Below are 17,617 nucleotides of genomic sequence, written 5' to 3' on the forward strand. Positions count from 1 at the left end.
TGAGGAAGAAAGTAAACAATCTCAACTTGTCATGATTTCTCTGTAGAGTTTGTTCAGTGAGGCCCAGCAGTGAATAGTAGTGAGGGGAAACAGTGGAAGTGAGCAGGGCCCCAGCATGGGCAGAGCTGTGGAAAAGCTGGGAATGAAAAGTTTGTTTTTATCTGCAATTTATTTCTTTGATTAATTTCAGGTAATTGGCTTTAGAAGTAAAGCACTACTGGTGGTTGAATAAACATATATTTGTTTATTATATAGGTTATGAAGACTTAAACAATGTGACAGAAACAATGTGTTATTAACTCTCATGGTGAAAGTTTTGGTGTTTTGAGAGAATGGGATCGGGTACCTGAGAGCCACATCGCCCTGCTAGATGACCCAACCTGCCGCTGCTTATCAGCCACAAGAAGAAAGACGTAAATAAAAAAACACCACAAGTCTGTGCAGGGAAGCCCCCGCTGCCCTCACACCGCCTCCCACGGGAAATAGCAATACCACAGGTCAGCTGGAGGGAAGGAGATTGGGAGTATTTGATTTGTGTCCCCAAACCCCAGTTAGAAGTTAGAATTGGACGGTTGCAGAGGCGAGCCGCTGCCCTCATTACGCTGTCTGGCAGAGGGACTGTTTGTTGACTGCTGTGCTGATAGGACAGGGCAGGGTGGTTCCCATTAGAGGCTGTGTTTTGATGGAACTTTGTACCTCACAGGAAGGAGACTTTAAGGTTTGTTTCCCATGCTGTCCAGTCACACTGGAAAAAGAAATGGACGATGATTAAAGTGCTAGAGCTGTGCTGATAAATAAAGGTCCATATTAGCTTAATGTGGATGCTCTGTAAAGGTACTGGTGGATATTTCTGCTGATAAGTAAAAAGAAATTGCAATCCATAAACTGAAAATGGGAGATCATGTAACAACATCAGGGTTATTGAATATTAGCTCCATGCAGAAAGACTTCTTTAAACACTGTCACTTAAGCTTTGGTCATCTGCAAAATCCCTCTGGACAGACATCCGTCTCCCCTACAGCCGGGCGTGACAGAGACCTGACCTAAAAGCAGCAGGGATGAGGACGGAGACGGCCATTTCCCAGCAGCACGCTGAGATGCTTTAGCAAATGAACAGGGGGTTTCATGTCACGTCTTTCCTGGATCTGACAAACCCAACAGTCATGAATGATAATGAAAGTACAGAGGTGTGTGTGTGTGTGGTGTGTGTGTCCAAAACTATCTGAGCTTGACAATTATCAATAACACAACCTCAGTCTCTGTCCAATATAATCCTCACCACACTCGTCAAACGTACTGTCCACAAACGGCCAGGTTATTTAAAACACACTCTGATGATCCAGTCTCTCAGTATGAGCAGCATACTGCTTGATCTGCTGCAGTGCAAACTACTGCTGTGTGCCACATGCTGTGAAATTTCCACTGCTTTCTCTCACTCTTCTCCTGCCAGCTGCCACCTGCCTGGATCAGCTTTTATGTTCTGAGGGGATTCAGGTGCTCCCTGATGGTTTCTGATTTTCACTGCGAGTGCAACAGAAACTCCAGTGGGCCTGTGCCTTAAACCAGAAGTTGCATTTTAAGTTTCATTTTACAGAAAATGCAAAAAAATAGCATGTGAGTGACTTTTCTGACTTTTATGACATTTGCATATTTTTAATTATTCAGTCTAAATGTTCACACAGCTCACCATTCGCTGCAGTTAAATCCTCAACACAGTCTCCCTCTGCACCCCAGTATAAAGACAGCAAACTGTCAAATCATTTATACTGAAGTCTTTTGGAAATTATACTGGCACGCAACTTTACCTTATCTTCAAGCCTGAGGTTAGAGTTTGATGCCATGACCTAATTTCTTCGCAGACAAAAAATAAAATAAAATAAAAGAATCCTTTGCTCTGAGTGCCACAGGAAGCAGAAAGCTAAAAGCTGTCTTTCTGTCCCACCTCAGCAGATGGAGCACTACCTGAGCACTTCATCTTCAATGAGCTGTGCGCCCTTAAGGACGAACCAGGGCCTTGCAAGGCCATTAAGGACAGATTCTTCTTCAATGTCGACACGGGACGCTGTGAGCTGTTTGAATACGGGGGCTGCGGGGGAAACGCCAACAATTTCGAGACCTTGGAAGCATGTGAGGAGATGTGTGTTGTCTCAGGTGAGTCTGACACTCACAGATACATTAAAAAAAGAAGTAAAACAGAAAGTAACAGTGAACACAGACGCCAACGTCAGCTGATACAAAAGAGTTATTCTTTACAATCACAGCACACAGAAGAAGGATGCATTATAGCTTTGCATTGTTATGTTGTTGTTTGCAGGATCAGTTTTATTTTCAAGGACTGTTGTTCCTCATTAGACTTTATTGCCACCTTGGGCATAAAATCCTATTACAAAGTCATTTTGTTGGTATGCGGCTAAAATGGAACATTGCCAGCACATTAATTCTGAGCAGTTTTCCTGAAGGCGTCTGGTTAGTGAAAAAAATGGGCACTTTAAAGAGAGGCAGTCAATATTGTATTATTTATGGGTTGCACATACTAAATTGATGATAAATTGAAGTTGAATTAATTGATCATAACTAATAACAGAGTGTTCAGACTCTGAACAATTGGATTTCTCAATTGTCATGTCGGGGGGTGAGTCCTCAGACTGAAAATGGATTTTAAATATTCTTAAACAGACCATGATAAGGTATAATCCATCATTTTAAATGAAAAACTGAAAAACAAAACAGTGCACCGCAAGGAGACGCTGGATGAGTGCCGCCTTGAGAAAACTGTTATTTAGCCATAGGTCAGTCTGAGAAAAAGTGACGCTGTGGTTAAAGATAGAAAAGTTCCCATACAGAAGCTAACACTACCTCTGTGTGTCCATCTACAGCCTCTGTCTGTTGACATGTCACAACAGGCCTAAAATAATCAATCACTGTAAACTGAACTTACTTAACCTCTGTTGATATGAGAGTGGAATTCTAGTGTTGCAAATATTCAGCAGTTCAATTCAAATTTTATTTGTATGGCACCACCTTATTCAAAAGCAGCTTAGTGCTCTGAATGATAACGAAAGAATAAAACAAAGGTGCACATATATATACATAAACCAACAGACAGTCTCTTTGTAAGGTGTTGGGCCACCATGCACGGCCTGAACATATAGGTCCTCAACTGACGTGAGATCTGGTGACTGTAAAGGCAAACCATTCAACGACCCCTTGTGCCCTATGGTTAGAATTTTTTAAAGGTTTTTCCTTAAATTTGTCACTAGTCTGTACATTAATGCATATACACATATACATACACACAGTAAATATATATACATGTATGTATGGATAGCCAAAGTTCAGGGAGTTTATGGGATGCAGGTCATCATCAGATACTGAGATAAAAAGCAGTGTGTCATCTGCGTAACAGTGGTAACTAATGCTGTTTGCTGATTATGTTTTCTAAGGGGAAACATATAAAGGATGGACCCACTCAAACTTTTGTACATGCAATTTAGTGTTTTAGTGGTTTATAAAGTTTTATAAAAAACTTAAGTACCAAAAACTGTACTTGAGTCCTCAAGCTACTACTAAATTATGCTATGGTAAGAAGCCAGGACTAGGTTTTAAGCAGTGAGTGTTTTAGTGTGTAACCCTAGAAGCCAAGGAATTATCAACATTAGCAGCATGCTTTACAACCAACACACACCACACACATTTTTTTTTATACCAAATATGACTCTACAACCACACCGCTCCAGCGTGTTGAGAACACTCCAAAACTTGGCAGGCCCAGTGTACAAAGCTGCTAAGCTGTGATGGGACAGTCACTTTTCTAGGAAGGGGTTTAGTAAAGGCTGAGTTGCTTCCAATAAAAAATGCAAAAGCACAGTAAAAAGCAGTGCTCTGAAGTTTTAAAGAGGAATCTCTCCACGTCAACATGTGGTCACCCTCAATAAACAGGTGATAGTCTCTTCATTATGGGCAATAAAATGTTTTATAATGCAGTCAGATTAGATAAAAGTCATCATTGGAAAATGATTCATCAACCATACACACAGCAATAAGGAGGGAGGAGGGCATATCAAAAAATAATTAACATAATACATGGACTGCTGCCTGTGGGGAGTGCATACTGTTTGTACTGTGTAGTATCTGTGTCTATCTGTTTGTACTGCCTGAATAATGTAGGAATGCGTGACCACTCAACTAAGCCGAAGACCCTCACTGTTTATTTTGTTCAATCAGAAATGAAAAATGTTAACTTTTTTCCTCCACGTCCACAAGCTACTGTACAGCAGTGTTCAGTTTGTTTCCCCTCACACCACCCTAAAGCACTGTGGGTAATATCCCCTGTCTCACATAGACTGGACTGTTTCTATTTGTTACATTACCCCTATCAAAAAGTGAAGTGGTTAACTCTGAATTTTACAGCTATTTTAAACCACCAGTCAGAGATCTGTAAATTATACAAGAGGCAGAGATATGAGCACACAGACATGTTCCTTTCATAAAGAGGTTTTTTTTTCTATTTAAATGGAAAAATGTACTCAACAATCACCCTCACCATCTCTTCTCCTTCGTGCAGAACACAGCTTAATGCCACAAGTTCAAGCATGTTACGTGGCAGCTGGTGAGGAGATTATTTTTTTGTGTGTGTGTGTGTGTGGCGTGACTGGGTTAAATGCATTCACACACACACACACAGCTAAATTACATCAGCCACACTGACACACAACATCAAACATTAAAGAAGAGGGTTAAGGTTCACTGTGAATGTGTGTTTGAAAATGACTAAAAGATGGAAAAACAAACTGCATCCACTGATCTCTGCTTGCTGCTACAGGTAAGTGCAGTCTTGACTGTGCAGGACTACACTGTGTCATCATGTTAAGTGGGATGTATCATAAATCTGCTGCTGTTGAAAAGCAATCAAAGTTGCGACAATCAGACCTTTCACACCGGGGACTTCAGTTGATCCACAGAAAGACAGGTTGTTGGTGAGTGGGGTGGTGCGGAGATACGTGTGTGAGAAACACTGGACGTTAACAAAAGGAAACCTGAGAGTGGCAGAGGAACGCCTTCTTCTGTGGTGCACCAGCTGTGTACAGTATGTAATGCTGTCTGTCATCCACAGCAGGCAAACAGTACAACTTTAATAACTCGAGCCTGTCTGCTCAACATGAAATATGGCCTCGCACACATGGCAATAACACATCTATCAAAGTGCATTCACCCACTGGCAACAGCAACCTTCACCTTCTTATTACATGTCATGGGATGCATTAAACAGTCAGACAAGAGGTTCATGATTGAATCTGCATCCTGCAGGCTCTGCTGTGTGGACAGTAGATGTCTTAACTGTACGTATGTCCCTCCACAAGTGTCCACACAAACAAACCTGGACGTGTGACATTTGCAGCTCCAGCTCATCCAGAGTTGACGTTAAATAAAACTGCCTGGGGCAGAAATGTGCAGGTGGCAGGTCGGCACAGTGTCAGATGTTAAAACTGCTCTCACTCATGCTACTTTTTTTGATGATGAAGAAAATGACAGCGCATTAAGCAGAGCTGTAAAACGAACACGTGCCATGGCATTTAAAGGCCACTTTCACAGCTGTTTCTTATTGGTTCTTGGTTGAATAAAAACCAAACTGGATGTTACAGCACAGCGCAACACCTTGTGGTCGTTGCTTTTATCTAAATTGAATCACACTTCCATGAGTGGATCCATTTTTGCTGTGCTGTGTGGCGACTTTGGTTTAATAACCAAAGTCAAAACTACAATGGAGTGAACGGTCTTCCCAATATTTCAGACTACATACTAATTTAGAGCAGATTTTACTGTGTAATATGTTCACACTGGAAAAATTAAAGAGGAGCTCTGTATTAGCAGAAACCAAGAATAAAAAGCAGAACAGCAGACCAGCTCTTTTCTCAAAATATAAAGACAGTGGTCGGGTAGTTAATACATAAATATATCTGGAAGTGTGCTGAATTTAGAACGGCCACACGTGACTGCCCACAGGGAAACATAGCTGCCTTTACCGTCACCTGCAGAGAGACAATTTCAAGCATGAACAAAATATTTACTATATTTCTCTTCCGTGGCAGTAAACACAGCACATGGGGCTGTAGATAACTGTGCTATATTCAGACCAAGAACAGGATGCTAATTTAACCACGGTAAACTGGCACAGACTCACACACACTGGGAGAGTGTCTCAGGAGAAGTGCTAGCCCCAGCCATAACACAGACACCCACACTGAAACTCTCCCAAAACAAAGAGGCAGAAAGGTGCTACTAGTGACTGTCAAAGCTCCACCATCTTCTCCAACAGAGACACACAGCCCAGCAGTAGCTGCTAGTGGCTGGTTATCTGTGTTAACAAGTACTGGCAGGCATGCAGTGTCCCCACACTCCCAGATACTGTGTCTACCTTCGTTGCATTTTTTAAATACTCTGGGAGGGACAGTCCTGGCTGGAAACAGTCTGTATGCATACATGCACTGGACACTGTATTTTTTGATGTGTGGTGTTGTTGCACAAAGGAACTGGAGAAGCTGCAAAGAAATAAAATGAACTGCAGATGGTGAGGAGACTATAAGGTATTAAATCTGTTGTTTTCTATTTATAAAGTTTGATTGACAGTGTCTTCGTCAAGCCGCATACGTAAAGTATAAAGTATGTCAGACTTCTTAAACCTCACTCATATTGATATTGTCTGGCTTATTAAGTCCAATGCATTTGTAAATTAATTTAAAATCAAGTTGCATTAAAACCAGTCTAATTTTCACTGATCAACTCTCTCGCTCTTTAACTACAGCATGCTCCTGTGTGATAGCGTCTGACCTGGCCTTTACAACATAAAGTTTCTTTGTATGAAGACATACATTGTCTTCACATACACTGTCTCAGTGTAGTGATGCCAGCAGGTGGCTGAGATCTGACTTTTCCAAGAAAAGGTTCTATTTAACAGCTGTAGACATTTGAAAATGTCGCGTCACTTCTAACGTACAGAAGGCAGCTCTCGAGGGTTAATGTGTTTATGTGCGTTGCATGTAATGTTTCACAAACAGTGTATAAACAGTGTACACACTGTATTTTCTCATGTTTCTTAAAAGTGACCACACAGCCACGGACAGCTTAACAAGACTGTTGCTGTAAAGGTCACAAACCAGCACATGGAACATTCTGGCTTTCTGTCTTTGTGTTGTCTCTGCAGCCTAGCAAAGGCTTTCACTTTCTAGCCCCGTTGTTTTACTGAGTCATAGCCGTTGTGTCCCAAACTCTTCCTCTGGTCTGGTTTCCCTTTTACAGCTCTGCTTTAAGAGGTCAGAGACACAAACACAGTGTTTCACTGTGACAGGTGAACTTTCTTGGCTCAGGGCTCTGCAGAGACATTGTTAAAAAACAGTAAGCAAAGAAAAGTGGGAGAAAGCACAAACAGGAAATGTGGAACGTAAAAATGTGAGCCTGTGCTGTAGAGCTGAAAAGTAGCAGATTAATCGCTTACACAATCGACAGAAAAGTCATTTTCCAAGCAGCTCTGTTCCAGCCTCACTGCTGTGAACATTAATGTGAGAGTAAATTGATAACTTGGGGGCTTTAATTGGACAAAACAAGTTTTAAAGACATCTACTGAGCCTGTAGGGAACTGTCACCGTCATTTCTTGACTTATTATAGACCATATCATTAACTGGAGATTTCTGACATCTCATTTCTCTGCTGAGCCAACACACACACTTCCCTCCTCAGAGCTAAGCCTTCAAACACAGACTTATAACCTCCTGGTGCTTCAGTCCCACAAACTGGATTTATGCAGCACTCGACAACACTGTAATAATCTAATCAGAAATATGACAGTTTTGTTTTGGAGCATGGATAAACACAGCTGCTGAGGTCAGTGTCTGTTTGCTGGATTGGATTATGTCTGTCTCCATCCAGTGGCCACTGTTGTTTTTACGCCTGAGTCTCTTTATTTTGCTTAAATTTCTACTCCATTAGAGTTCAGTTGTCTCTTTTTTCCACAGACGGCCTTGCCAAGACTCTGTCAGCACATTTAGAGGCAGAACAACAAAACCTTTCAAAATATGTTGAAATATATTCAGGGAAACTGAAAAGCTCCTGAGCAGAGATAAAGGAGGGGTGGGGTGATACAGGGTGTAGTCTAAACATTGTTTGTTTTCAATAGGTTCATTGTACATCGTCCTAAAATCTCATCGCTCTCATCTTTCTGAGCAAACATGTTTTTTTCCATCCACAAAGCAGACTGCCTCCTAAAGTCCTCCCCACCCATCTTAAATGTTGAAATCTGTTTGCTGAAATATTGAGGTTCTCTTTGGAGAGCAGCCAAAAACCCTCTGGAACGCTGGACCATATGATTCACACCAAGCACTAGAAAAAAGAGCTGACCGGTAATTCTCCCCAAAACACAGATCACCTCTTCCACCTTCACAGTTTTAATAGAGAATTGTGTTTCTGAATTATTCATCAGTGCGTTGCTCCAGAGAGAGTGCTACACTAGCCTTTGACACAGCTCCCTCCCCACGCTTTTAAGTCAAAGTCACCTCATAAAATGTATTTAGGTGTTACAATGGTAGCATCTTAATCATGGCCTCTCTTCAGTCGAGTGTGCTTATACAAAGACGTAAGAGATAAACAAAACAGAGAGCCGGTGTAAAACCTCCTCTGACTTTAGACGTCTCTGTTGCTGGGACACACTGAGTGCAGTTACAGCGCCTTGTAGTTAACCTACAATGGCTGCATGTCACATAGAAGCTAGTGTATGAGAATTACAGCTTAAAGCAGTAGTAACAATAGAACAGAATAGAAGAACTCTCATACCAGTCTGTTAAATCTAAGTGTACAGCTAGCAGTCTGTTAGCTCGTCTTAGCACAAGCATTAGAAAACAGGAGACATCCAGCCTGGCTCTGTCCAGAGATAACAAAATCCTCCTACCAGCACCTCTGGAGTTCACTAATTAGCATATTTGTTTCCTCATAAAAATGACAATTTGTGGTTTTACAGTTGGCTCAGCTGGCTGCTGGCTCGAGCATCACTTTGAACAGACGTGAGAGCAGTGACCGTGCATCGACTTTCTGCAACAAAGAAGATATATGCTGAAATATTCCCTCAACATTAAAACGTTTGCTTTGTTAAATCAGCCAAGTGAGCTTAGTTAACAAAGCAAAAAAATCAGCTGCTCTGAAGTCTGCTTTACTGAAATATTGAGGTTCTCTTTGGTGAGCAGCCAAAACCCTCTGGAACTGTTTCAGGAGGAACTGTTCATTCAGGTTCACTGAGCGGATATGTACAACTTTGGGCCAGTAATGTAAGACATTTATCTTCCTGATGCAGTGTGTTAACAAATCAACATTTAGAATTAACTTCTATGTGAAAAATCGTTTCTCCCCATTAGATGATGAAGTTAGCTGTTGTTAGATGCAGCTAAAAATCAGCAATATACACACTGAAGTTGTATCATATGTTATGTCTTTGTTTTTTACTGGAACAGTTGTGTCCTGTTCTGTGCTGGAATATCAGAGCATCAGGCCTTTATTAATCCATATTAATGAACATGCTGGTTAGCATTGCATTAGATGGCTATATTTTAGATTATCTTTCCTGAATGTCATCTGTGAACTTGCGCTTTAACACTCAGGTTATGTGTTGTGTAAAACGAGAGCAGAATGTGAGCAGTCTGTCGTCCTCAGTCCTCTCCAACTGTTATGTTTACAGATCACTGACCACTGCAGGTTTAAGGTTGTTCAAATCATATTAGTACATCTGACAATATCATTCCTGTGTCATTCTGCTTCAGCTCTTTATTCCTTCCACTGTTGTTTACACAGTGGAAACCGTCTCTAACCTCAGACTCTACGGACTCTATCAGTCCAGTTCCTTTTTCACTCATTTTAGACACATCACCCTGAAACACAGTCTTGCATACTTTTTGGAAACTTTGGATCTCCACTAGAATTTAAGATAAAGTTCTGTGCGTTTGATCAAAGTTCGGGATCACAGCATGGGTCTGTGCTGACTAATCCACTGGTGGCTCAGCGAGGTTCTATTTCACTGCCTCAATCCATCTCTGGATGACACATTCAGTCATTGTTATTTTGAATGTGAAATATGAAATCATGAAAAGAACCTGTTAGTATTTGGAGTGGATCCTGTGTGGTGGACCATTCCACCCAGTACACATGCCATGGCTGGACACACTCTCTCTGCTCTACTGAGAAATGTTGATATGCTAGTCACAGCTTGTCAGGTTGCACCTGTGTTGGTTGACAATGCCAATGAAAGTCTGTTTGAAACCGAGCCAGCCCACTGGAAGTGATGCATTTCACACCGCGGTTGTGACAGAATCAAATCAAGCATGAATCTGTCGCCAGCTTGTAAATTTTTTAGGTTTCGTGACGGCTTATTCAAATAAACAGCAGGTTTCCACAAAAACCCTCCACAACAACTCAGCTACCTTTACTGTGGAGGGCTCCACACTGCACAGGGAGGTAACATAGAGAGTAAGAGTAACAAATCTCAAATGTCTGATTAAAGAGCATGCAATATCCTCAGAACAAATCATCTCTAAATACTTTCAAAAGCACAAAGGTTGAACTGACAAATAACAATAACTGTTTCTAAGGAAAATATTGAGAGGACACAGGAAACAAAACTGTCTTGCTTCCAGTGAAAGAAGCAGAATTTAGATAAGCATGAAACTGTAGAACAGTAAAGCCCTGATCCCAATACTCCAAGATAATATATGCACTAGCTGCAAAGAAGCTGAAAGAGAGGGGGTGGGAGCTGAGGTAAGAGGTAGAAAAGATATGACAGAAAAGAAAGCACAGACAGGGCAGAGGAGGAGATGTGGTTCACTGGGGACGAAGCAACATAAGCAAGTTCTTGCTGAAAGTGATGACTTTTTAGCTTGCAGAGGAAGATTGGGAGTGGATCTGAATCTGAGAACCTGACTGGAGTGGAAACCACAGTAACCTCTGGGGAGACAGGAAGTGGGGCTGGCTGTGACTGAATGTCCAGTGAGTGCAAAGTGGGTGATGGTCTGCAGTTCATGTACTCCACAGGCTTCAAGTGCACCCTACGACTTTATTACAGCGTGCATACATCAGTGCTTTATTGCTTGAGGACATTGGACTGTATCGTACTCAGTGTTCTCTTTCAAACGTGTCATTCATGGCTCAAGGCCTTGCATTATATATATATATATATATATTCACAGCAAAACTGAAAATTCAGTTGAGGCAGTGAAGTACATCATGTTTTTTTGTGTATTTTATTTTCATTTTACATTTTGAAAGGAAGTCGATTTCACAGGAGCTCAGTGAAAGAAAGAAGAGGAACGAGAGGACAGAAACTGAAAAGTAATACCGATCAATGCAAACAAAGCGAAGATGATACTATATAATGTGAAATGTAGAAGCCAGTTTGATTCTTCTGTCTGACCGTCTTTCTCTCTTGGTCAGACAAATCCACCCTGAAAGAAAGCTGAATTTCTATGTTCAATAGCTGAGAGGTAAAAGTCATAAATTTTGTATTTCAGACTAAAGTTGAGCAGCAAGGAAGAACTATAAAGAAACGCACATTTATTATGTATTTACTTAGCAACAGACTCCATAATTAAGAGTTATAATGGAGTCTTGTCTAGGTTTCTTACATTTGTTCTCCCTCTTTTCCTTCCTAGATGACAAGAACCCGTGTCATTTAGCCGAGGCTCCAGGTCCTTGTCGAGGGCTGGTGACGCGCTACTTCTTTGACACCAAGAGTCAGCGGTGCAAGCATTTCTTTTACTGGTGGCTGTTTTGGCAATGCCAACAATTTCAGGAGCATGGCGGAGTGCCAGACCAAATGTCAGAACCCAGGTAGGCCCAGTTGAACTACTGTCCTTTTACTGTAAAGACTGGCAAACGCCCAAGCTGTCAAGGCTGCAGCACTGTTAGGTTCTATTCAAAACCACAGAGAATGTCTAGAGGTTTTTTTGCATTCAACCACTGTGAATGCTCCAAAGATGTTGTCATTTGGTGGAAATGGACTGATTAAACTAAAACATAATTATAGTCATTGTAGTGGCAATTTCAGTCAATCCCAGTTTTCTTTAATTTGACCAAACAGAAATGATTACCTTCCTGTCTTTGCCTCAGAGCAGCATGCAGCACAAGGTCTCATTTCTATACTTCTGGGTTGGAAGGCAGCCGAGTCGCAGCTGGATCACAGTTCCTGCACAACAAATGAAAACTCATTTCAGAGTGGTGACATAGTCAAAATAGTTCTACCTCAGAAAATTAACTTTCTGATGAATTTTAGCTGACCATGAAATCACATTCCACCTTGATGTAGCATTTAAATCGTTTTAAAGCGACCAAAGCACACTCAATTATGCTAGACTTAGGCACGACTTAGAAGTCATTTAGATATTGAAATTGTCAAGGAAAATAACGAGCAAGTCGCTCGACTGTGACCAATTCTGCCGACAGCCAGCGTTGTGGAAATCACTTGGAAAAGCTTGTGTGATTTTTTATTTTGTTCCTGGATAACAATTTCAGATACTTGCCTCTGTCTGGATTCATTAGTAGATGATATGTGTGCGCAGACCAACACCATTTCTAGTCTGTTACTAATGGAATTAAACTACATTAATTATGATTGATCACTGGGGTTTAATGAGATTTGTTCTAAATATAGGCTATGTAAAAACCCTGCTGAGTGCTGTGTGGAGACACACCCTCTAAAATGTTAATTGCTCTTTTTTCATCCATATAGTAAAATCCACCAGTGGTCCAGAGGTCCACACACAGTCAGCGAGAAAATCTGTTGTTGTGCAGCCAACCATAGTAACTGGTAAGACTGAATGAACACTTCATGTATAATATGTTGATGTTATGTCAGAAAAATAGAAACTGCTAACACATCATCTAAAAACTGCTTGTTAGGTCTTCATCAATCACTCGCAAAAAAAAAGAAAAGTGCAAATATTCAGCTTTTTTGTAAATATACTCAATGTCTTTCCTCTCGACAGTGAAACAAGCAGTTGACACCACTCCACATTTCCATGTACAGAACCTGAGCTGGAGGTGATTAGCCTAGCTTAGCATGGAAACAGCTAGCTTAGCGCTGTTTAAAGTTAAAATAGAGACGATATATACCAGTCCTAAACTAAGCTAAACACCTCCTGGCTTCAACTCTGTGCTCTGGGAGGGAAAGTAAACAAGCTTGTTTCCCAAAATGTTGAACTTTTCCTTTACGTTACTGATCTCTTGGTATGTGTGTGTTAACGCCTCTCAGGGGAACTGACTGTAAGCGAACCTCAGGTGCAGCTGAACGACACTAATCAAGACGCAAGAGGTGAGACATTTTGAAATTATGACTGTAAAGGTTTGTTCAAACAGAAAACCTCGGTTGGTTACACAAGACAAATGTTTCAGCTGAAGGAAAACTAAAGTTCTTGGTCTGTTCTCAGATCAAACACACACAGATACTGAGCAAACAGAGAAATACTCACAGTTTGACCCAACAGACACAGAAACACGCTCCGAGTCCAGACGACAACAAACGTGTTTCCGGCGGACACAAATTAGTGACGAACCTAACGAGTTGTACGTTCGAAAAAATAACTTTTTAACTAAATTTCCAACGCTGCTGACGAGCAGGAAACTTCAGTAGCTTCATTACTCACACCGCATTGAACAACGCGCGCGGTCCTGCTGGGTTCATCACGTTTTTGTGTCCCCTGGAAACACCTGTTGTCACCTGTGCAGCAGCAGCAGCGAGTCCTCCACCTTGTGTTGTATATTTTAGCGCGTGTCTGTTTGGTTGTGTTTGTAGCACACGTTCCTTTTTTGCTCTTTTTAAAAAAAAATATATTCTAAAATATTTTTTATTTTTTGTCTATTTGCGTGAGTTTTCTTAGTGCGTTGTGCTCTCCCGGCTGCCGTAGTTTAGGGCCAGTCAAATTAAGATGAATAACATCAGGTGAAATTTTGCTTCACTCCATAAGGAGGCTATTTTTCAGTCTTAAAAACATCAGATTAGTCAGTGGCACGGCACAGCAGCAGTACAGGCAGTGTATTACAGTTCTATTAATCACAGAGCACCAGAAGTTTGGGACAGATTAACTGATGTGAAGCATAATTACAGTCATCTTGTCCTCAGAGTAGCACCCAGTCCATGCTGAAATACATCCACATCCTGCAGTATGCTTAAACCTCAACGTAAGCAAATCCAGTTCATTCATTAAACCAGAGTGTGCTGCCAATAACTTTTTTGTTAAAACAACAACAAAAAAAGTCGAGGTGCAGTGATGTATGACAGACAGCTTGCAAAATTGCTTCTGTTGTGAAAGGCAACGGGCAGAAACAAAGTGCATCAGTGTCTCCTTTCCACAGCCCATTTGTCACATTTTCCCACTTACTAATTTTTTGTGTATTAGCGGTGAGGGAGCATATATCACGGGTTGTCGTCTTCCAAGGCTCTTTGGTGCTGCAGCAGGCCTGCCTCTCTGGACTCTGTCAAAGAGTTATAATTTTAAAAATTCAATTTCTCTCTTGTCAAAAAGTATCAAGAGGGAAAGAGTCAGGATGAGTTGGCCTCAACAGTTCTGCCTCCTTATCTATTTCCAATCCATGTTTTCAGTGTATTTCTCCTCTGAGATCTGCAGCATGTGTCTCTCAGAAACAAGTAAACTACTCAACGATGAATTATTCAGATTAAATTAAATTAGACAGATTTACAGAAAAACATTTGGTGATGATTCGTGTCCACAGTAAATAACAAGTGTCATTTGTTTTTCACCACTGAGCTGAAAAATGCAAAAGCAGAAAAATGAGCTTTATAGAGCTGGTGTAAATCTTGATGTCAAAACAGATGTTGCCACAGTGAAGCCAAAGACTGACATCTTGTGGTTACATGATGATGTACACTTTTAATGATGTTGGGAGAAGCTGAGTCTAAATGAAGGACTGGAAATGAGTCTTTAAGTAAAGCAGCTCTGGGTCCAAAATCCTGTTTGTAAACTGGCTTTGCACAATTTTCCACAAATTCTACTCTGATACCACCACTGCTACTGTGACAACTAATAATCTACATCCACATTCATACAGAATCTTTTTGCTTTCGAGGGTTTTTAAGGCAGGTTTATACTTGCTGAGGCAAAATATCTCAGCAGAAGCTCTCCTTCAGTTGGAATATGGCTGTCTCCCTCCACCCAGAAAGCTCCAGAATAAATCAAAGAGGATAGCTTACACAGGCCTGTGGGGAGCCATGATAACAACACTCACTTTTCAAATCTGTCAATTTAAGTCTGAGAGCCTGCAGACACTGGACGCAGTCTGTTCCAGACAGACTGAAGCTTAATTTGTGAGTGTGTGGAGGTTTAAGCTCAGAGGATGCTTTGAGGTTTGTTTTGAGTCATTATCCTGCTGCAGTGTGAATCCTGCACACCAGAGGCTACGGCATGCCTCTGAAGAATGGAGTGGTACGTCTCCTTGGTCAGGGCGTAGTCAAATCGGTGCAGGTGTCCAACACCGCCATAAATCTTGGATTCATTAATGTGAAACGCTGGTATTTATTTGCCCACCCTGAGCTATGGGTCTCGTTTCCCCTCCTCAGAAGAGCTTTAGAAACTCTCGTCCTCTGAGACCAAAGACTTTTGTTCTTTATTTAGCTAATTCTGCCTGTGTGTGAAGTTGCTCTTCCACCTCTCAGGAAACTGAGCTCGATCTTCTGAGGGTCACTTTTGGTCTGCCTGACTCTGAAAGTGTTGTAGACTTCCGTGCACTGCCCCTTTAGAAACCTTCAGTCTCGCCTTCCTTTGACACTGAGGAAGCTCTCTTTGCTTAGAAAAACTATTTGACTTCTGACACTTTCACTTAGTTCTGATGCCATTTTTCCCTCAATCACAATGAAATTTAATAAGCAATGCTGTGTAGGAAACACGAGGAACAGCCTTCTCTATCACAGGTGGATCACCTCCCACTTTAACGATGACTGACAATGAAAACAGTTATTAGTAGCAATGTAAAACCTCAATATGTTCTGGATCTCACTGTGATTTGCAGAGCTGAAGCCTAAAGAGGTGTGCTTCAGTCCTATCGACAGAGGGACGTGTCACGGTGTAGAGAAGAGGTTTGCGTACAACCCTGAGACCAGGAGGTGCCAGATGTTTCACTACAGTGGATGTGGGGGCAACAGGAATAACTTCCCAGACCGGAAAAAGTGTTTTAAAAAGTGCATTGGAAGAAAGGGTACGATTATTAACGACATCACTTTCATTTTGTTCCAAAAATGTAGTGAGTGATTTCTCCTTATGAGATTTAACTTGTAATTTGTGATCTTTAAGAGAACAGAAACTAAATGATATGTCATCGCTCTGCTCTGTTGCAGCTCATGGGATTAAGGTGATCCGGATAAGGAGGAAAAACTTAGGCAGCATTGTTCATCGCTCAGTCTGAACACTTGGCTCTGCATTAGGTTCTGCACTGCTGTGGATTCACCTGTATTTATGTTCTATATTTTATTTGTAGCTTTACTCATACTGGTGTTTTGTAGTGCAACGTTACCTGTGTAAAAATAACCTGTAGTGACTGAATCATGATCCTCATTGTTTCAATGTCTCACTGACAAAAAACAGATTTGTTTTTCTGTTGTTTCGCAGCTTTCTGCACTGATGTAATATCAGTTATTCTTTATACAGTGCTGTGTTATGATCATACTGATATAAATATTTTACTGTAACCTTTAAGAAAAACACCAAAGTTATGATCTGTTTTTATCTTCAGCAGCTAAATGTTTGTGTGCACTGTGTATTTACAGGAACTGATGCTTTTCTACACTGGTTCTGGTGAAGCTTCACTATTGTTTATCAATGTGAATAACAGCATTAGCAGATTGAAGTGAACGATCCTTGTTCCAGGATCAGTGACAACAATATACAGAATGTTCTCAAACATTAATCCAGAGGCCGTGTCCTCGCTGCATAAATCAACCAAGAAGTAATGAATGTTTTATTTTTGTCAGATTAAGCATGAACATTTTTTCTTTTCATTTTAATCAATATTATGCAGCTCAATAAATCACTCTCATGGTATTGTTGGTGTTGTTGGAGGGGGGGAACAGAAGGGGGCAGTGTTGTGTAAGGTAAGTTTTCAGTCGCTCTGCACTGTGTTTGCTTCACTGTGTTATGCTGTAAAGATGTTCTAGAATAAATCCTCAGGATCTCCTGCCCTCAGGTTTCACCTGTGTTAGAGTTTCCTCTCAGCGTTTGTTATAATAAATACAAACAACAACAACACCAGAGTTTCTATGGGTCTTAGAAGTGAGACGTGAAGAGCAGTGTGTAGAAATGACTGTATGGTCCTGAGGACACGCACGTCAAAGCACAAGGAAGACGATGGGACTGGTTTGTGTCACTGCAGTTTTGACCAGTGAATGAAGAAAAAGATCTGTATTTCCTCACCAGAGTTTAATCAGAGAAAGCTGTGCATGTTGGGAAATAAAATCTGAAACCACAGTTAGAACCGTTAACCTCCAGCCGTGCTGATCCCATCCAAATCCAAAGATGTCACTCATGGTGACAGAGAGTTTCTGCCGGACTCTGCTGTCTCTCAGCTCATTGTGGTGAACAT

The 17,617-nt window shown here is 41.1% G+C and overlaps 1 protein-coding gene across 1 annotated transcript in view; it reads left to right on the forward strand.

Moving 5' to 3' along the window:
* The window catches only part of tfpia (tissue factor pathway inhibitor a), a 33,787-nt gene extending 16,554 nt beyond the window's left edge, over positions 1 to 17,233 (forward strand). Inside the window, 7 exon segments of the mRNA XM_051069929.1 lie at positions 1,948 to 2,151; positions 11,683 to 11,789; positions 11,791 to 11,860; positions 12,759 to 12,836; positions 13,281 to 13,340; positions 16,052 to 16,237; positions 16,377 to 17,233. Coding sequence (XP_050925886.1) covers positions 1,948 to 2,151; positions 11,683 to 11,789; positions 11,791 to 11,860; positions 12,759 to 12,836; positions 13,281 to 13,340; positions 16,052 to 16,237; positions 16,377 to 16,444 — 773 coding nt within the window. The 3' untranslated portion in view covers positions 16,445 to 17,233.
* The last annotated feature ends 384 nt before the right edge of the window (positions 17,234 to 17,617 follow it).

Source organism: Lates calcarifer, linkage group LG1, assembly GCF_001640805.2.
Source record: "Lates calcarifer isolate ASB-BC8 linkage group LG1, TLL_Latcal_v3, whole genome shotgun sequence".
NCBI classification, from domain to species: Eukaryota; Metazoa; Chordata; class Actinopteri; family Centropomidae; genus Lates; species Lates calcarifer.